This window comes from Lolium perenne, chromosome 2, assembly GCF_019359855.2.
Source record: "Lolium perenne isolate Kyuss_39 chromosome 2, Kyuss_2.0, whole genome shotgun sequence".
In the NCBI taxonomy this organism is placed as follows: domain Eukaryota; kingdom Viridiplantae; phylum Streptophyta; class Magnoliopsida; order Poales; family Poaceae; genus Lolium; species Lolium perenne.
In genome coordinates this window covers 309,651,933-309,673,576 of record NC_067245.2, presented here as the reverse complement: position 1 = coordinate 309,673,576, position 21,644 = coordinate 309,651,933, and the positions used below count along the sequence as shown (strand labels likewise).

The 21,644-nt window shown below is 52.2% G+C and overlaps 2 protein-coding genes across 2 annotated transcripts; one reads left to right on the top strand and one right to left on the bottom strand.

Annotated features, from left to right (window-relative positions):
- Positions 1–5,401: 5,401 nt before the first annotated feature.
- LOC127336876 (probable sulfate transporter 3.3) lies at positions 5,402–17,526 on the top strand. The gene is made up of 12 exons (XM_051363740.2): positions 5,402–5,945; positions 6,161–6,209; positions 6,309–6,688; positions 6,787–6,852; positions 7,947–8,060; positions 8,169–8,285; positions 8,456–8,582; positions 8,666–8,952; positions 9,103–9,293; positions 9,374–9,453; positions 16,913–16,989; positions 17,084–17,526. Exons 1-12 carry the CDS (start codon positions 5,592–5,594, stop codon positions 17,231–17,233), a joined length of 1,992 nt encoding a protein of 663 aa, XP_051219700.1. The 5' UTR covers positions 5,402–5,591; the 3' UTR covers positions 17,234–17,526.
- Positions 17,478–20,505, bottom strand: LOC127336875 (wall-associated receptor kinase-like 8). Its single transcript, XM_051363739.2, has 3 exons — positions 19,498–20,505; positions 19,214–19,324; positions 17,478–18,841 (listed from the first exon to the last, which is right to left on the bottom strand). Exons 1-3 carry the CDS (start codon positions 20,369–20,371, stop codon positions 17,640–17,642), a joined length of 2,187 nt encoding a protein of 728 aa, XP_051219699.1. The 5' UTR covers positions 20,372–20,505; the 3' UTR covers positions 17,478–17,639.
- Positions 20,506–21,644: the final 1,139 nt, after the last annotated feature.

Here is a 21,644-nt window from a genome sequence, read left to right as displayed (position 1 = left end):
TTTGAAGGTTGCGAGCTAAAACATATCGGCAGAGCCAGCAACGAGGAAGCAGATGCTTTGGCAAATATCGGCTCTACATGCTCTTCTATCCCAGATGGAGTCTTCTACGAAGTAATTATTCAATGGTCAATTAAAGTAAAAAACTTCCGCACCTCCTGAAAAATCGGCTGCTGACCCGGGGGCTACGCCCCAGGACGCTGTCGAAGATATTACTGGTGGACCTAAACAGCAAGTTCTCCTCCTCGAGCCTTTGTGGACTGAACCTTTTCTGGCATACTTAATGGAGCAACGGCTATCGGATGATCCAATGGAAGCTAGACGCATTGTGCGACGATCTAAAGCATTTATTATAGTAGATGGTGACCTTTATAAACGAAGTATCTCTGGTATCTTTCAACGGTGCATCGCCATCAATGATGGAAAGACCCTGTTGCGAGAGATACATGAAGGGACGTGTGGCCATCATGCAAGCAGCAGAGCACTTGTGGCCAAAACTTTTGGAGCTGGGTTTTATTGGCCAACAGCAGCAACCGATGCGACAGACTTAGTTCGAAAGTGCGACCCCTGTCAACGTTTTGCACCAACCACACGCACCTGCTACGGATCTAATGACAATACCTTTGGCATGGCCCTTTGCGCAGTGGGCACTTGATCAAGTTGGTCCAATGCCAAAGTCATCGCCTGGCGGTCATACTCATCTATTGGTAGCAGTCGACAAATTCACCAAGTGGATTGAGGCCATACCACTCACCAATCAGACAGCCAAAACAGCTGTCAGGTTCTTCAAAGGAATCACCTGTCGCTTTGGTGTGCCTCACAACATCATCACAGACAACGGAACCAACTTCGATTCAAAGGAATTTCATGAATTCTGCAACAGTAATGGCATCAAGCTCAAATTCGCCTCGGTTGCACACCCTCAAACCAACGGACAAGAGAAAATGGACCCGAAGATTTCAGAAGATCCAAGATCATGTCCGGGGACTTGATTCTGAGTAGAGTAACGTTGTTTTGCCATCGGCAGTTAACCAGCATCGATTCATCGAGTAAGACCGGGCACGTTACTCCAATCCCTTACGTACTATCATCTAGCATGACTTCACTCGAAGTTTTGAAGGACCCGATATAGAAGAAGATATCGGATGATTACGACAGCTTGCAGAAAGCATCGGCATCAGAACATTCGAGTAGTACAACTTGAGTCTACACACGGTTGCAAGCATCCGTGCCTAGACTCGGGGGCTACTCCCATCGGGAGCGCTGGACGCGCATCCAATAAAAATGTGCTCTTGATCTCAAAATGATGAAAAAGGATCAAGTCTTTTCGGCGACTATGGACATTCCACAGAAGACAATTTTAGTCCCTGCCCGAAGCTTTACTTCGGCCAGTCACTCGGGGGCTACTGATGTGGGCATTACTCTTCAGGTAACTAGTATTATGCTACCTCCTATGGCCCAACCAAGGGCCCATGAAGATCATCTACCGACCAAGGTGGGCCAATACGTCGGTTCCAAAGAAGGAGATTCATCCGAAGAAGGATTCTTGACGAACAAGGCAAGAAGACGTTAACAAGGAAATATTAGAAGTAGAACTCTTTGTAACACAGTCGAACCCGGACAGAACTCTTGAGACCTGGCCTGCAATATAAGGGTCAGGAGAGGGTCTGCCGAGGGACACACAATCACAACAGATAGATTCATTGCAAGTCTAGAGCTAGGTCATTAGAATCTTAGCCTCTCGACGAGATCTTAGTCATAGCCTTCGGCTATCCCATTGTAACCCGATATATTCGATAATCAAGATCAGATAAGCAGGAAGTAAGTGTTTTACCTCATCGAGGGCCCCGAACCTGAGTAAATCTCTCCCCCTGTCTGTTTGGTATCCGATGTCTCGTGTCAGCCTGCAGGATTCCGTCAACCCTAAGCCCCAAAAGGTGGGCATTGCCGAGGAGCACCCTCGTCACAAAGTGACTCGGGAAAATATTTAAGATGTGATCGTTGATTTCGATTGTAGTGTTCTTATTTTGTCAAAGTTAGGTCTAACCAACAAGAGTGCTATTATCTTGTATGTGTGAGCAACCCGACTTTTTATTTTCAGATAATGAGCATGCCACATATACTACCGATAGTGCTCATACTCAATAGGTTATTTTTGTGGTAGAATGGGAGCGTAGTTGGGCCTCTAGCATGGCTTCTTGTTCATACCATGGTACAGCCGGAAGCTAACTTCTTAAGTTGAAGCCATATGTACATTACAGAAAAATTTCAAGAACAACAAAGTTTATCCTAAAGAAAACAATTGGGAGTACTGCCATTCTAATATTGAGAAGATAATATGAGCAAAATAATATCCATTTAGTTCCAAACTAGGTATAGAGAAACCAAAAGAGACCTCCCGACGATACTTTGATCTTCCTGCGGGCCGACGCGGGAGCGGCGGCGAGGCTCAAGCTCCTCCTCCTTCAGTTCGAGCGGGCGACGGGCCTCTGCATCAACTACGGGAAAAGCACCATCGTCCCCATGCACGTCGACGCCGCCACTCTGTGCTCCATCCAACAAGCTCTGGGCTGCACGGTGGAGGGTTTCCCCCAGACATACCTGGGGCTCCCTCTTTCGGCGGAAAAGCTGCGCCTCTCGGCTTTCGCGCCGCTCATCGCCAAGGTGGACCGCTACCTCTCGGGGTGGCGGGCGCTGTTGCTGTCGCCCGGCGGGCGCCTCGTGCTCCTCAACGCGGTCCTCGACGCCCTCCCCACCTTCGCCATGGGCGCTCTGGAGCTCCCGCCTGGCGTCCTGACGGCCCTCGATAGGCTTCGGCGAGCCTTTCTTTGGGCGGCCTCGGACCGCGTCTCCGGCGCCCAGTGCCTCGTTTCTTGGGACACCGTCTGTCGCTCAAAATCTGAGGGCGGGCTCGGCGTTCGCTCCCTCAAGGACGTCAACTCTTGTCTCCTTGTCAAGCTCCTGCATCGCCTCCACGTCGCTCCCTCCGAGTCCTGGCCTCGGTGGGTCTGGAGTAGCTTGGACGGGCTACCGCTCGACACGCCTGGCGCTGCCTCTCCCTTGGACGGGGCACACTGGAACTCCCTTCGTCGGCTGCTGCCACTCTACCGTAGCATCTCGCGCGTCATCGTTGGAGATGGGAACCGCACCTCCTTCTGGTTCGACTGCTGGCACCCCTCCGGCGTGCTCGGCGAGGCCATGCCCGCGCTCCTCTCCCATTGCACGCTCCCGCAGGCTACGGTGCGCCAGGTCGTCACCTGCGGCATCGACGCTTTCCTGGTGCCGCGCCTCTCCACCGCCGCCTCGCGGCAGCGTGATGATCTGGCTCGGATTGTGGCCGGGATGGCGCTCTCTGGCTCTTCAGACCAGCGCTCCCTCCCTCTCTGCTCCAGGAAAGGCGGCGCGCTGCTCACCTCCGCCCTCTACAAGCTCTGCACCACTGGAGGTGTCGTCGATGCCCACGTCGACTTCGTTTGGAGGTGCAAGGCCCCTCCCCGGGTCAAGTTCTTTGCTTGGCTTCTCGTCAAGGGTCGCATCCAGTGCCGCGAAAACCTCCGCCGTAAAGGGATCCTGGATGAAGCTGGCAGCATCTGCCCCATCTGCGCCGCGCCCGCTGAATCCACTGGGCACATCATGTTTGGCTGTCCCTTCGCTCGCAGTTTCTGGGCTGCCATCGGGGCTCCTGCCACTTCTGAACTTGCTCCATCTGATTTCTCGAGCTGCCCCCTCCCTCCTTCGGCGCCGCCCCAGACTGCTGCCACGCTCCGGTTGCTATGCTTCTGGCATCTTTGGAAGCATCGGAATGGGGTTGTTTTCAACGGGCTCGCGCCCTCCCTGTCTCTCCTGCTCAAGAACTGCAGGGATGACGCCTCCCTCTGGCGAGCCCGTCTCCCCGATGACCGGCGGGTTGATGTTGACCTCTGGCTAACCTACTTGGTCCCTGAACGACCCTAGTCTCCTTTTTTCTCTTTTTCCCCGAGCTCGTCCCCTTGCGTTGGACGTTTTCTGCTCCCCAACCCCCTTTTGCTGATGTAATTTCGACGGGTTTCCACCCGATCTTTTGATGAAATGGAAAATTCAGGCGGGAGCGTTCTGCTCTCCCCGGTGACATGTCAAAAAAAAAAGTTTTCACTCAAAGCACATCATCACAATCACCAAACAAGACACGGCATAAGTACTTTCAACTAATGGTAATTCTTACTCAGAATATTCCTTTATGTCAGCTGTTGACTCTGCGGTCCCTCGACATCATTTAAATTGGATAGTAAACTTATTTATAAAATCGGGTGACCCTAAGCATACCTAGAGCCATGCCGGGTTTTGGGTCAGGTTTTACAAAACCTGATCCAAAAAGAAAAGCTTAAACCTAACCTAGACCAAGGCATGCATAACTAGGGATTTTGTATTTTAAATATTTATTTAATTAATTTTAGAATATACATATTAATTATAACATTTGTTTTTAATGAGCTATTTTAAAAAGGAGGGTTTTGGGGTGGGCTCTCAAAGCCTTGCTACTCATGTCTACATTATGGTGCCTCTTAAATTAACACTACTACACACCAAGATGCCATTAAATGCGACAATGTATACAACCAATAAGTTCAAAACTTAGACTAAATTTTATTAGGCTAAGTGTATTTTTTTTATATTATTCTCTCTCCTCCACATCATTAGTTGTTGACGGCAGAATTAAATATCAGTTGGCGCACAGTACTCAATAAGTGACTTCTCACAAACAATAAATGAGTCAGCCATAAAAAGCTGTAAAACTTCAAGACTCAACGTCTCAATGTATTCTTGCACTAAAATGGTTTAAAACAAAATCCCTTTTTTAACATTTCAAATTCGTAGATTTTCATCGATCCAGATGGGCATCTCCCTTTCTACTTTCTAGATCCTTTGACTATCATCCTCACACTAATTGTTGTAAACTGGGTTGATGGGATGTAGTCTATTTATCTTTCTTAGCCTGAATCATGTCTATAATAATAATAATAATAATAATAATAATAAATATCATTACAAATAATAAATGGAGAAGCATAAATCGTACAATGACATGTAATTTACGAAATATGTCTAGTTGAATGACACATTCATGAAAAAAAATACTTCCTGATTAACCAAGAAATAGTCACTTTCATACAAAAACGCTAGACTGACATGCTTGACATGTATTCGGGAACAGAGAGGGAGTGTATGCGTCGCTGCAAGCATATACATGAGATCATTTGAATTGCATGGCAAAGCAAAAGATGATGTATATTTCCCCATCACAATGATGGTGGTGGTATCAAATCTACGGATCCCATCCAGGGAGGAAAACTACGGATTTATATGTGCCATTATTGATCGAAGGCCCTACCCCCTCTCATGTCACCCTTGATTCTTCACTCTTTTCCTCTAGTTGCGTACCCCTTTTCTTCTTTTGTAGGTAGCGACTAGGCTCTTCCTACACCTGCCTGCGTCGGAGAGATGCTAGGCCCATCGTATACATATACGGACACACCCGTGCAGCGCAGCGCAGTGGCTTGATCAGCTCAGACGACACTACTAGCTAGATAGCTGTTGCACAACCAATAGTCTCTCGCATGGTGGGGATGAGCGGTGCCTATGGCGGCCACAATGGCAGCGAGAGCCGGCAGACCAAGGAAGCCGTGGTAGTCGGGGCGCCGGAGATGGGGCTGGGGGCCATGGGAGTGGTGCACAAGGTGGCGCCGCCGCCGGCGCAGAGCACGGCGAGCAAGATGAAGGGGAAGGTGAAGGAGACCTTCTTCCCGGACGACCCGTTCCGGAGCTTCAAGGGGCAGCCGCAGCGGGCCAAGTTCCTGCTGGCGGTGAAGTACCTGTTCCCGGTGCTGGAGTGGGCGCCAGGCTACTCCTTGTCCCTCTTCAAGTCCGACCTCATCGCCGGCCTCACCATTGCCAGCCTCGCCATCCCTCAGGTATGCACTACTCACCCACTCGATCAGTAATTTCAAGATACTCGAGCTGTGAATTTTGTACATTTACCACCGATTTACGTTCGTAGTTTTCAAACGCATCCAAAAGAAATTTCTAGCTGGTCAGCTATGCAGCTGTGCTGATTTGGAGTCTTGCGTATATATGACCCTCCCACCAACAACCCGTGACCAACTGTGTTCGTATGTGCTCACTGCAGGGCATTAGCTACGCGAAGCTGGCGAACTTGCCTCCGATCATAGGCCTCTGTACGTATATACAAACACTCACACGCCTTCCATTTCTGTCGGTACACATCCACGTGTAGCGTACGATGATCATTGACGTCGTTTTGTACGTATATGTAGATTCGAGCTTCGTGCCGCCGCTGGTGTACGCGGTGCTGGGCAGCTCCCGGGACCTGGCGGTGGGCCCGGTGTCGATCGCGTCGCTGATCATGGGGTCCATGCTGCGGCAAGCGGTGAGCCCGTCGGCGGAGCCGACCCTGTTCTTGCAGCTGGCCTTCACCTCCACCCTCTTCGCCGGCGTCGTGCAGGCCTCGCTGGGCATCCTCAGGCTGGGCTTCATCATCGACTTCCTGTCCAAGGCGACACTGGTGGGGTTCATGGCGGGCGCGGCGGTGATCGTGTCGCTGCAGCAGCTCAAGGCGCTGCTGGGCATCGTTCACTTCACCACACAGATGGGCATCGTCCCTGTCATGGCCTCCGTCTTCCAGCACACCAACGAGGTCAACCATCATTCCCTAGCTTAAACCCTGAACACCATGCACGCAGTGCTCAATCAGCTAACTAACAGTGTTGCGTCCGTGCGTGTATGTATGTGCAGTGGTCGTGGCAGACGATCCTGATGGGGGCCTGCTTCCTGGTGCTCCTGCTCACGGCCAGACATGTGGTAAGTCCCTCTGCTCGCTCACGCCTACTGTACGCTTCTTCATGAATTACACTCTTGTCGTCTACAGTTGACCGTCGTCTACCTATAGCTACACGCAAAATACCAAACTTTTTTCTGCCATCGCTTTAGTTTCCGTCTTCTTCTACGTTGTCCGTATATATACGCCGATCAGTCGGCTAGCCTAGCTTGTCACGGCAGAAAACTCTAGGAACAACTCGAGTAGGTTCCAGCCGATCAACACATATATTCACGACCATAGGAATCGTCGTGTCGATGATGGGCGATGCATATCTCACCGTCCATGGAAGGATGTGTGCCTCTTCCCTCTTCAGGTTGCTCCACGACTCCACGACCACGAGCAGTCTTTCTGTTTGTTTGTTAATCAATCACCAGGGGAAAAAAGTAGCGGCGGTCAATGTCGTATTCAGATAAGAGACCATGGGAGAAACCCATAAAGTGAGCATCGGAGACTAGTCTCATTCAAACTGGTCAAGTTGGTCATATGTGATCAAGACCCCTGAGACGTTACACCATATCTTTTCTTTTCCCCAACTAGCAAGTAGCGCCACGTTTAGTCAACTGAACCTACACTCTTGACAACAGCTAAACGGCTGAATCACTGATTCTACAGCCTACAGGTGCTCTGCTGACAGACATAGTAGTGCAGCTACTAATCTAGTAAAATAGTGTTGCGCCTCTCAAGGCCATATTAATATTTGTTTTCAGATTATGCCATATTGATCTTGATTCCTCCACAAAACGATTTTATATGTAACCAAAAGGAAGAAGAAGTTGACACAATTCAAGTAATTCTGCAACCTGGAAAGTCTGGTCTCTGTTCTAGTGTTCTGTACTTTTGCTATTTTTTCTTACTATACTGACCACAATTTTTTCTTAGCTGCTGATGGCAACCCTTTTAAATCAAAGTATACATATCTGCCATTCTGCCTGCTGTGGTTTTGGGTATTCTGAAACTGTCAGAGAAAATTCCATTTTCAGAGCATAAGATTAGATTTATTTCCCTTTTGCAACTATGGACTCTTAACACCCACAGCAGTACTGGTTTGTCTGAATTTCTTCGCTTATCTATACAGAGCATCAGATGGCCAAAGTTCTTCTGGATTTCAGCGTGCGCACCCCTGGGATCCGTCATCGTATCCACCCTGCTCGTTTTCCTGTTCAAAGCACAGAACCATGGCATCAGCATCGTAAGAATTCAACAAAAACTGAACAACTGTATTTATATGTTTACCACGGCACTCATATTAGTTATGCAACATGATCGCAAAATAGATGATTGCATCTTTTCGCCGCAGATTGGGCAGCTCAAGTGTGGCCTGAATCGCCCCTCATGGGACAAACTAATCTTTGACCCGACATATCTAGGCCTCACCATGAAGACTGGCCTCGTCACAGGAATCATCTCCCTTACGGTATGCAAATCATGAATCATCCTATTTATGACCTCACATTGCATTAAAAAAATTAAAGGACAAAAATACTACTCTTGAACTGTTCAAATTAGAATGAACTAGCTGCAATGTACTTTTCATAGTCAGTGCCACTAATGATCTGATATGTGCCCTGAATTTCACCCTGACAGGAGGGAGTAGCAGTTGGTAGGACGTTTGCTTCACTCAAGGACTACCAGGTGGACGGCAACAAAGAGATGATGGCCATTGGGTTGATGAACGTTGTAGGCTCATGTACATCTTGCTATGTGACAACAGGCAAGCTACATTTCTGGACTAAAATAAACATTCAGTGTTTTCTTGCATTCCTTTCTAAAATAGATCTCGCTCATTTTCATCAGGAGCATTTTCTCGTTCTGCTGTGAACCACAATGCCGGCTGCAAGACCGCCATGTCAAATGTGATCATGGCACTAACAGTCATGGTCACACTGTTGTTCCTCATGCCATTGTTCGTCTACACCCCGAATGTTGTTCTCGGAGCAATCATAATTGCTGCCGTCATTGGCCTGATCGACCTCCCTGCTGCATACCACATCTGGAAGATGGACAAGATGGATTTCCTCGTGTGTTTGTGCGCATTTGCTGGTGTCATCTTCATCTCGGTCCAAGAAGGGCTCGCGATTGCGGTAACCACCATAATTATTGCTGAGATATAAAGCTGATTCCATAAAAATAATAATATAATACTGGTTCTGTAAAACCGATCTATTGTTGTTTCTTTAGTACAGGAAGTTGCTAGTTTAATTGCTTGGTTACTGAAATTGTCAAATTTGCAGGTTGGTATATCTATATTTAGGGTATTGATGCAAATCACAAGGCCAAGGATGATGATTCAGGGGAACATTAAGGGAACAGATATTTACCGGAACCTCCATCAGTATAAGGAAGCTCAAAGAGTTCCTGGATTCTTGATACTGACAGTTGAGGCTCCTATAAACTTTGCAAACACCAACTACCTGAATGAAAGGTAAAAAAACTGCTAATACTAAAACGAAATGCTGAAGCAAAGTTGTGGAAAAAGTTGCATTGAAATATTTTCGTTTGTAGGACAAAGAGATGGATAGAGGATGAAAGTTCTTCAGGGAATAAACAAACAGAACTCCATTTCGTAATCTTGGACCTATCAGGTTTGTAAATTCCACGAAAAATCGTTCGCTTCACAGTTTAGCATTCTTATTTTTTAAACTCAAGCTCGGTAAACAGTATGGATGTACTAACTTTCTACTAGTAGCTGAAAGCATTTTTTCCTGAGTAATTTGATAGCATGTTTGTAACAGATAGCTTTGTAAGAGTACATTTTCCAACCTGGAACTAAGAAATTATTAGATCAGGCCATTCTGTGATTCCTTAAAAAATAGTCATATTTGATGATGATTATGTTTGTTTTTCGCGAAAACGCAAAAGCCTTGCGTTTCGATGCATTGATAGATAAAGAAGAGTTTATGTACAAGTCCGAGCACGGACGCAACACGCTGTACAACTCGACCCAAGGAAAAGGAAAAACTAATCTAGGGGAGTAGCTGGCGCACACCCCGGGCTCCCGCGTCCGCCCATTGCCGCGCCTCGGCCGCTAAGTCGTTGAACAAGGAAGTCACCGAAGGTCGCACGTTGTCAAAGACTACTGCGTTCCGATGTTTCCAGATCCACCATGCCGTAAGCATGATAACCGACGAGGTGCCCTTGCGCAGCTGGCGAGGGGCAGTCCGCACCGCCTGCGACCACCACTCCGCGAAATCACCCTCAACCGTGGGAGGGCCTGAGGTGGATCGGATCCATGACAGAACCTCAAACCAAACCGTCCTGGAGAAGGAGCATCCTGTGAGCAGATGGCTCATTGTCTCGACAGATTGGTCACAGAGCGGGCACCTGGGCGCGTGCGGGAGGCCGCGCCGTGCCAGTCTTTCCCCCGTCCAGCATCTGTCGAGGCAGACCAGCCAAATGAAGAACTTCACCCTAGGCGGCGCCCAGGATTTCCAGTTAAGCTTCCAGGAACCTGAGATGACCGCCCCCTGGAAGAGGGTGTCATAGCAGGAGCTGGCCGAGTACTGGTCATCCGTCGTCCAACGCCAAACCAGCCTGTCCGGGCCCGCCGAAAGTTGGGTGTCCCTGAGCTTGCCCCATAGCTGTACGTACTGCCACAGCGCCAGGGCGCTCGGTGCACCAACTATGTCGGGGATCCAGGTGCGTTCAACCAACGCCTCCCGGACCGTGCGAGCCTTCCGCCGACGCCTCGGTACTAAGGCGTACACCTCCGGCGCCATCTCCTTGATGGACCTGCCGTCCAGCCACCTGTCTTCCCAAAAGAGGGCGGATTCCCCGTTGCCGACCACCATGTAGGTGGAGGCCGCGAAGACATCCAGCTCCGTCTTCGAGAAGTGCATATCCAGCCCGCGCCAAGGTCGCAGGGGATCAGTGCGCATCCGCCAGATCCATCTCACCCTAAGGCTGATGGCAGTGCGCTCGAGTGCAGGATTCCCAAGCCCCCCAGCCGCAGCGGCCTACACACCCGCGCCCAGTTGACGTGGCAGTGCCCACCGTTGGCATCCGCCCTACCCGTCCATAGGAATCCTCTCAAGACCTTGTACACCTGCTTTAGTGCTTTCTTGTGGAGACCCAGCACCATTAGCTGATGTAGAGGGATCGCTGCTAGGACCGAACGGATCAGCGCCAAACGTCCCGCCCTTGGCATCATCGATGCCCTCCAGGTGGGTAGTTTGTCAGCCAGGCGGTCTACCAGGGGCTGAAATGCAACGGCCGTCGGCCTCCCGATAGATAGCGGGATGCCAAGGTATCTCACCGGGAAAGGCGCAAGGCGACACTCCATGAGTTCACTGCGCCCGCAGCCTCCTCATCCGAACAAAGCGATCGGAGAGACAGAGCATTTAGCGAAGTTGGTACGCAACCCCGATGCATGTCCAAAGAGCTCCAGGATACCGCGTGCACGCGCGCAGTTCCTGTCTCATCCGGATGGCGTAAGATCACCACATCGTCTCGCATAAAGCGATACCGACGTCACTAAATCCCGTCGCGCTAGACGTCTCGTAATCCCCGGCTCCATCGCCTTAGCCAACATCCCGTTGAGCGAGTTCATCATCGAACAAACGGCCGGCGACGAGGGTCTCCTGTCTCGTGCCCCGCCGATGCCAAATCGGGGGCACGGCTCGCCGTTGAGCATCACCCTAGTACTCGCAGTGGATAGGAGAATGGACACCAGTTCGCGGAACTTTGGTCCAAAGCCTAACTTGCGGAGAATCTCCAAGAGGAAGCCCCACGAAACGGAATCGAAGGCGCGGGCGATGTCCAGCTTAAGCATCACCCGCGGCAGCTTCTCCCGGTGTAGGAATCTAGCTGTCTGCTGTACCAACATAAAGTTGTCATGGATGCATCGTTTGCGAATGAACGCGCATTGGTTGCGATCCACCAGCGACTCCATCCGAGGGGCAAGGCGCGTAGCTAGCGCCTTAGCAACCAGTTTGGCGAAAATGTGGATCAGGCTGATGGGCCGGTAGTCGCCTAACGCAGCCGCATCCGGACGCTTAGGTAGCAGGATTAGCAGGGCCTGGTTAAGGCCTTGGAACCCGCGCCCACACAGCGTGAACAGCTTATCGAAGGCAGCCATGAAGTCGCCTTTCACCACGCCCCAACACTTTTGGAGGAACTCAGCCGTGAACCCGTCGGGTCCGGGCGCCTTGCCCGTAGGCAGTCGCCGAATCACCTCCCAGATCTCGTCTTCCGTGAACACAACCTCCAACTCCGAGAGGTCCTCAGAGTGGATGTCCAGGAAGTCCAAGTCTAGCGAGTGTTGTCTCTCCTCAGAGGTACCAAGCAGACCTTCGAAGTGTGCGAAAGCCGCTTCAGCCATAGTCGCGTGGTCAGAGATAACCGCGCCTTCCACCTGGATGCTATGGATCACGCTCTTCTGGCGGCGGTAAGCTGCGTGCTGGTGGAAGAAGGCAGTGTTAGCGTCCCCTTCCTTGAGCCACGCGATCTTGGCCCGCTGCCTAGCCATGGTGCGCTCCGTAGAGGCCAAGCCCGGGTAAGCATGTTTGAGGTGCGCCCTGAGTCGGCGTTCGTCCGGTGACACTGTCTCGTCTCCATGGCCACATCCAACCCGAAGACAACCTCCCGCGCTATCATCGGTGCAGTTTGACACAACCGACCTTCTTGTCACTCCGGCTCATCGAGGCTACGTGCCGTGCGTTTTAGTTTGGCGTTGAGCCGCGGAAGGGGTCTGGGTCCCCCTCCACAACATCCCAGGCGCTCCGCACAGCCTCCTCGAAGCCCTCTAAGCGGAGCCAGAACCGTTCGAACTGGAACCGCCTCGGTCCTGCGGACTTGGTGGTGCAGTCCAGGAGGAGTGTGCAGTGGTCAGCCACCACCGTCGACAAGCAGCGTAGCATGCAGCTGGTATGCATCTCTTCCCAAGCAGCCGTGACAAACACCCGATCCAGCCGGACAAGAGTGGGCGTTTCCCGCTCGTTAGACCACGTGTAGCGGCGACCGTGAAGGTAGATCTCCTTCAGCTCACAGTCGTTCAAGAAGCGTCGAAATCTGCCCATCATCCTACGGTTTAGGTTACCGTTGTTTTTGTCCTCATCGCGGTAGATCAGGTTAAAATCCCCGCAGAGAGCCCAAGGTCCAGGGTGACCCCTACGGACATCGCGGAGTTCCTCGAGGAAGGCGACCTTGTCAGCCTCAGCCTGTGGACCATAGACACACGTCAGCCACCAACCAGAGCCACCACCCACCGGGGAGACCCTCGCTGTGACACTGTTAGCCCCGTAATGGGCGCTATCAAGCTGCACCACCCGGCTAGTCCAAGCCACAATGATCCCCCCCCTAGTACCAGTCGCCGGCAAGCAGAAGTAAGCGTCAAAGTCTGCGCCTAGCGCCTCAATAACAATCGCATGGGTTACAACAGATAGCTTCGTCTCCTGGAGACATACAATGGATGCACCCGTAGTGCTTACAACACTCCTAACACCCGTACGCCTTGCGCGATCATTGAGGCCTCGCACATTGGCCACCAGCACCTTAGGTTCGTATAACATCGGAATAGCTTAATACACCCGTGGACCACCGTCAGGGGTCAGGCCTCGATGAGGCGACCACCCGTCATCCCCAGCGGCGGTGGGGAGCAACCTCGGATCGTCGAGAGCGACCATCCAAAGAACTCCGCGATCGCCTCAATCATGTCATCCGTCAGGGGCAGCTCGTACATCTTATGATAGGCTTCCAGGGCAGCCTCCGATGGCGCCTCATCTCCCTTGAGAAGGCCAAGCTTGCGCATCAGGTTGCGCACCGCTTTCATCTCAGCGTTCAAGCCACCAGGTTGCCCCGCAATCCTGGAGCTACGACGAGGCTGGAAGTTTAGCTCCACCAGCCTGCGCCGGACAGCCGGGGTCTGAAGGAGAGCGTCTGAGCGCGACTTGGCGGCTGTGAGAAACTCCCCTAGAGTCCGCGGCCTGGCGGTGGTAGGCGATGTCCGAGGTAAGGGGGGCTGCCGCGATCTTTGAAACACCACTGGTGGCGAAGCAAAGCGGCACATTGCCGGGGAGACGGACGAGGGAGGGGGAACCATAACTGCGTCGCGATCGTCACGCGCCGGAGGTATGTCAACCACAATCTCCTCGTCGACCTGCTCCTCCTCGGAATCATCCACCTCGTCCTTTGCGCCTCCGTAGAGTCAGCACCCTCATCGATGGCGACGACGGCCAGCTGGATCACCGGCGAGTCCGTCGCCACCTCCCTGGCCACGTCCACTCCGACAGGGGGAGATGCCACCCCGTTTTCCCGCGCGACATTCGAATGCTGCGGCGTGACAGCGTGGGCCTCGGCCACCAAGCACTGAGGCTCCGCAGCGTCCCGGGGCCTGGCCCAATCGGCGCTCGGTCGGCCACCGCTGTCGCCTTTCCTTGCCGGGCCTGGCCCGTCCCGTCTCCAAGACCCACCGAGAGATGCTCGTAGACGTGGCGAGGAAGTCCCCGGGCTGCACGAAGGAGCCCACCTGGTTGCAAGACATGGGAGCGACGTAGTCGTCGTCGTCTCCGCAGCGCTGCCAGATACGAGCTGTTGGATGGAAGGGGGCCCCGACCTCGAAAGCGACAGGGGAGCAGCATCCTCGGCAGGGAGGATCCGGATGGATCCAATGCGGAGCTCCGCCCCCATGTGCGTCGCATCCACTGTCGCTCCGCCGCCCACCAAATCGGACTCGCGGACCACCACGGCTTGATCTTTGACCAGCCCCTGGACCAGCAACGGCTCGGAGCTGGAAGCCTCCAATGGCGAGGCGCTGACAGCAGCCCCACCGGAGCCATCCAGACCTGAGCCAGAAGCATCCGATGGTGAGGCGCTGACAGCAGCCCCACCACCAACCAGCAAGCCAGCGCTTTGGGCAGCAGCCAGTGCTTTGGCACGTTAGCCGCACCTTTCGGCCAAGACGGCGACGGCGCTTTCCTTTCCGGCTAGCGCCATTGATCGGTCAAGCTCCACGACCACACCGGAGGTCGTGGTTCAGTGGACCCCGCCTCGCCGCCGCCCGCCTGGCCGCCGACGGAGCCGCTGCGCCGTCGCCGCCGGCGCCGGCAGCACATCCGGAACGCCCTCGTGTACCGGTATCGCCTCCGCTTCGGCCAGCCCGCCATCCTGCCGCCGTCGCCGTCGGCCGACGCCGCGCCGCCCGGCGTGTCTCGCCTGAAGTCTGTCGTCCTCGTCACGTGAACCAGCAGGGGGTACACCAGAGTGTTGATGTGGGGCGGAACGACGGCCGTGGCCGGCGCCGCCATGTCTGCCGCCGACGGTGGCTCGTCTGGCTCCACCACGTGAAGGTCTACCTCGCGCGGAATTGCAGCGGGATCGAGACACCACGCCGAGAGGCGCAAAACTCCCATGTCCGCGCGGCTCCTTGTCAGAGGATGCAAGCGCTCGACCCACGCCGTCGGCGTGAGCACGGCCTCCGCCGTGGCCAGGCTCCAGGCGTTGGCGGGCACCCCTTCGATTTCGAGCTCCGTGTGCACGCACAGCCCGCCGGACACCGCATGAGTCCGCCGCGACCACGGACGGAGGAGGAGCGGAAGAAGGGGAGGCCAGACACCATCGGCCAGCACCTGTCGCGAGCTTCCGCGTGGCGAAGTAGAGCAGAAATCCTCCGGCCGGTGACAGTGGACGGAGTAGGAGCCCGGCGCCATGCCATGCGCGTCCTCCAGTGCCATAGCCACCTCCTCCGTCGAGACCTCCCTGCGCACGCCAACGATCACCCCCAAGAGGGCCTTGGAGAGAGCCTCCTCGGCGTCGTCCAACTCCGGTGTGCGTGGGATCACACACGCCGCGCGGGCCGGGCGCCGCGCGAGCTCGCCGCCCACCGCCGTGGCGCGCAAGCTGAGCGGAGCCACCTGCGCATCAGCCCCCTGCGTGGGCGCACGACCTCGTCGGCAAAGCGGGCCGAAGGCGTAATCGGTGCCATCGCACGGTCATCCCTGCGGGGGCGCGCTGCGGTCATCGCGCACCGGCGCAGAACGACAGACGGGCGGCGCCGCGGCAGCCTCTTGGTTCATCCTTCGCGGCGCCACGCACGGCGGCCAGCCGCATCACCCATCTGCGCCGATGCGGCGCGACGTGGCGCGTCCCCTCGACCCGAGCGGCGGGCGCTCCACACGGCGTGGCTCCACCGTCGTCCTCGCAGCATCGCAGCACGCCTCGCATCGTCTCACGGTATGGCGCACGCCGCACCACGGCGGCCTGGTGTGGCTCCGGCGCACGCGCACGGGACCCACCGGCGCCCTCACCCAACCGACGGTGTCGCCCGCCGTCGAATGCCCTTTTCCTGGCAGGTTCGTCATCATCCGGCGGCGACGGTGGCCGGGGCGGGCGCGGGAGCGCACACTCCCTCGCCATGTGGCCGGTCTCGCCGCAGCGGAGGCAGACGGGCCCCGTCGTGCAGTTCGCGGCGCGATGGCCGGGCTGTGTGCACAGCAGACAGAGACCATCGAACTCCGCGTAGGCGCCAACCTCGCGCACGGGCCGCACCGGCCGCGCCGCCACCTTCTTGCCGCCACGGCGACCCCTGGCGCGCTTGCGGGTCACGTGTGTGGGTTCTTCCCACGGCGCCTCACCTTCCTCATCGAGCGTGTCGTCGGAATCATCCAGGGCGTCGATGGCCGTGCTCCTCTCCTCCCTCCGAACCACAGACCTCACCTCCCTGCGTTGCGGAGGAGCGGCAGGTTCGCCGACGCGCGCAGCCGAGCCCTCTCCGGCCAGCACCTCGCGGAAGGAGCGCGGGGTATCGTCGGAGTCGGAGCCGCGTCCGCCCCGCCAACGGTCCTCACGGCCGCGCTGCCCTCCCTCCGGAGCTGGGGAAGGAGATGGAGATGGGGATGGGGACGGTGTGGGGGACAGCGAAGCCATGGGAGGCCTACGGAAGCTCTCCGCCGCCGCGGTGGCGACTCTCTCTCCTCTCGCTGCGCTCTCTCTCCTCCACAACTGTTTGTTCTTGAACGCTCATGTTCGCAACCATGATTATGTTTGTCATAACTTCAATACTTTCAGTACCATTTTCACTGACACATCATGTATTGTTCTTTTCTTCAGCTGTCCCTGCAATTGACACAAGTGGCATAGCGTTCCTCATTGACCTAAAGAAAACAACAGAGAAACGTGGTCTAGAGGTATACCCAAAATCATAAATATGAAAAGTTCATATTTCTTGTTCACAAGCTGTCTACTTATGCAGCAAAGTTACCTTTTTTTCTGCCTTCGCAGCTTGTACTTGTGAATCCAACTGGAGAGGTCATGGAGAAAATACAACGGGCCAACAATGCACAAGATCATTTCAGACCGGATTGCCTGTATTTAACAACTGGGGAAGCAATCGCTTCACTTTCTGGATTTGCCAAGATGGCAACACCTTAGAGTGGTTTTGCCGAATGTTATTTTGATCATCTGATCGCAATGCTAAATTACCATTGCCTTCTAATCAGAAGTCCCTGCAAGAAAGCAGTTCACAAGTTTGTCTGTAGCTATCTTCAGTGCCATTCAAATGTGTGTGATGGAAATTAGGTGCTTGAATGTGAAGTATGCACAATATGTACATTCTTGGCAACATGCATTTCCCGCAAAGTTTTGAACTTCCTTGTTAAGAACTAGATGATTTAACTGTAGAAATTGTAATTAAATTCACTTATTTACTTTCACATACTTGGTTCTACATGGCCCATCAGCATAGGGAAAACGCACATTGTCATAATTCAGACTTCATAACTTTTGGATTTGCAGTATAGCATCCAAACTAATAATGCACAACACTTCACTTGACAAATCATCTTGGAATTTCGGATGATTGGATGAACTCCTTTTCCAAGCTGTACAGTCTAGTTCCTTCCCCACCTTTGCTTCCCTTGTATAACTGACCATTCATAGTATTCTGGTTCGCTCTTGTAATCTGACAACTGAGATGGACTTTTGAGTTCTGCACATCTTCAAGTGTTGTCTCCACTTGCCTCATTGTAGGCCTTTCTTCACCTTTTAAATTTAAGCATGATTCTGCGAGTCTTGCAACGACCTTGGCATCTTCAGTCCCTCCCTCCTCAACAATTTGTATGTCTAGAATATCTAACAAGCGATTTTCTCTTACAAGTGACACAAAATGTGATGCTAGGCTTGTGCATTCTGATGAATGAGAAGAAAAAACTGGTGTCACCCTTGTCAGTAGCTCTGCCAGGATCACACCAAAGCTGTAAACATCGCTCTTCTCTGTGAGCCGACTAGTGTAGTAGTATTCTGGATCAAGGTAACCATAGGTTCCTTGGACAGCTGTAAGTATTCCTGTCTCATCTATTGCCATTGACCTTGAAGCTCCAAAATCTGATACTTTTGCTGTTAAAGTATCAGTAAGAAGTATGTTTGCACATTTGATATCTCTATGGTATACTGATATGGAAGCAGCAGAGTGTAGATATGCAATAGCCCTTGCAGTTTCCAAAGCAATCCTCAACCTATCTTTCCATGACAAAGGATTCTCACTTTGCCCATGGAGATGAAAAGAGAGAGTTCCATTTGATATGAACTCATAAACTAGTAGAGGAACTTCTGTCTCGAGGCAGCATCCAAAGAGCTTCACCACATTCCTATGGTTTGTTTGTGAAAGTATGACAACCTCATTGATGAACTGGTCAATTTCCCTTTGAACGACAATTTTTGCCTTCTTGATGGCCACAACATGTTGATCAGATAAGATGCCTTTATACACCATACCATGGCCACCACCGCCAAGGACGCGATTATGGTCAAATTTGTTGGTTGCCTGATCTAGCTCTTCCAAGCTGAAAATTCTCGTTCTCTCTGCTATATCTTTGTTTGAAGAGATTAGCTGTTGTAGGAGCAGTCCATGGTTTTTATTAAAGAACTTCTGTCTCAACTTCTTAGCTCTTCGTTGTTTGAGCTTATTGGTGATTTTGGCAACACCCAGAAATGAAAACAGTAGGCCAAAACCAGCACTAATTGCAATTCCAGTGATTAAACCTGCAGAGAAATAAGGATGGATAGTACATGATATGTCGTATGAATTTAAAGTATTCAAGCTTCTGTTTTCAACTAAAAGTATGGAACTACTCAGCTATACTTTTGTTTCAGTTCAGCGACACATTGTTTATTATGAAGCACATAACATTCTGTACTATTTTTGTTCTTACGTGTTGCCTTCCATTTATGAATGGTCAACGGACTGATGCTTTCACTATTAGTACATCTTATTTCAAAGCCAAAGAATGCAGGAGTACACTTTCTATAGTCATAAGTCTAGTACTACTACACAACAGGTAATTAACATATCTCTGTGGTCCTTAATTACAACTAAGCAAAGCCACATATCAAGTAAGAGCGCTGTATTTATACCTGAGAGACTCTTGGTACTTTTCTTTGCTGAGCATCGGTATGTCCCTGGCATATTGGTGCAGGTTCCGTGCAGGCATGGATAAACATCTGGCTCCTGGCACTCGTCAATATCTGAAGTAGAGACAAAGGAATTGAAAAGAGGAGGCGTTTCATACAGCAAAAGAACATAGTTTTCGCTTGTTGCATGCACTATTCTATGGGCAGAAATTACCGCTCAAGCCTAAAATTCATTCTAAGTTGATGTGGCCATATTATGACGAATGCAAGAACACAGAAAGAAATACCTTGGCATCCATCCTCAATGTATGGATTTCCTTTATATCCTTGGGTACAGTTACAGCGTATCCGGCCATGATTGCCATCAACATCATAGGTGGTGAAACTGTTTGAGCTTCGGCATCTCGAATTAGAATGCAATGACCACTCTAAAACTGCCGGAACACTATGAATGCCGCAATGTTGACACATGGGAACAGGATCTATCTCAATATTGTTCTGAAATATGGTGAACCAGGCCCGATCCACTATGAATGCAGCTGTATGTTTCGAAGAAGTTCCAACTGTATATTTTTGAACCGCCATATGTGTGACTTGGATACCATATGAAGTTAGATCCCAGGGTATGGGCGCGCGACAACTGCCAATGCCTGAACACATTGGGCTCTTGGCATCCTCCACGTTGTCCAAACACATGGAGGCGCAGGTGCTGACGTTACCGACAGAGGTTCCATATGGAATGAGCTGGGCAACGATGTTACACCCGTAGGCCACAAACCAGTTGTATCTGCTTGACACCGTGAAAGGGCTGGTTGCTGGTGGCCCGGACCATGTGCCGTTGAAGTTAGCAGAGGCTGATTGGAAAACATTGCTATCAATCCGCACGGTGCCGTTAGGCAAAGAGATACCAAGCACCTCTGTGCCATCACCTAAGAGCAGCTTCGTCCTGTGCTGCTTCTGGCAGGTGAGATTAAAGCCCTCGTGGAAGCAGCCTTGGCCGATGCCGAAAGGGTATGGCACGGCAATGTCGCCACAGGTTTCCGGGCAGCCAGGCAAAGCTATTGGGCTATCTGCCAGTGCCGCCGCCACCAGAAGCTGAAACATGAGTACTCCAGCGGCGCCAACCAGCCCTCGACGGGAAGAAGAGATCAAAATCATCATCTCAGAACATACTAATTGGAGAATTAAGGATAGCTACTCTTGCCAAGACTACCAGCGAAGGTATCTTTGGTTTTCTGGGAAACCGGGCAAGGCTACTGGAGCTGCTAATGTGGCCACTAAAAGCTGGAGTGCGAAGGCCACAATACTGGTGCCTATCTTTGCTTTTCGGGAAGGAACGGAGGGAAACAACACCGCCATTGATCTTGTGGCATAATCTTTGGTACTTGGAAGGAAAAGGTTGCCTACTTATTGCAGATCCGTGTTGAAAACTCTATATGCCATATAGGGGACGGGCTAACTGGGTCAGTAAACATCGCTCTCGTTAGTCAAAAAGCAAGCGGAAACAAGCGTTGAACAATCAGTGATGTGACAATCTTCTGTATTATTTGGAAACTCATGTCCAACTTGTCTATGCCTATATTTATTTCCGTGGACTGGAAGCGCGGCCGGTCAATATGTTGTTCGCTGGGTCGCACAATGTCATCCGGGGTATGGAGATGCCACATTGCCCACGAACAGGTCTGGTGGAAGCAGTCTCACCGCAGGTATCCAGGCAGTGGAAATTTGGACAAAAATGGAAAACTACCTCAGTGGGCTAAAACTCACTTGAGCCTTTCATCAAACAGCTCGTCTGCTCGTCGGAGCTCGCTTGAGCATTTCAGTGAACAGCTGGCCTGCAGGGCCAAGAACTCGATCGAACTAAGGAGCTCGTGCATTTAATCTATTGAAGAAAATTATCGAGTCCTTAGGGAGGCGCTCACCACTGATTCCAACCACAATCCCCAGTGAGGACGGAACACCTCGGGAAGAAGTTAGAAGATGCATACTGCACTGTAAGTGCGCGGCCCCTCTCCAATCGGCACGGCTGTGCCGGCGGATTCCTAACCGCCGGTCGCCTGCGTACTCAGAGCTTCGCCGGGCCGGCCTCCGCCCGCGACCAGGCCCAGAGCCGACGACTCGCACCAGCCGATCAGCGTATGGTTCTGCCGCCGCTCCATTGTTTTCCTCCTCTTTGTTTGGTAACTTTTGACGTGTTTGGTTGGAGACTTGGAGGGAGTTACCATGAGGGAATGAGAATTGGAGCACTGTGGGATGAAAAATCCTTCGTATGGTTGAGGGTAATGTGAATTTAGGAGATCAACTCCCCGTATCTCTTCCGTGGGTACCCTGAGAAAATGTCTAACAGACTCTTTAAAAGGGCTAAACCCGTAAAATAACCGCCAAAATACGGGGTAGAGCTTTACCGGACGTCTAGCAGATCCCTAAAATAGGT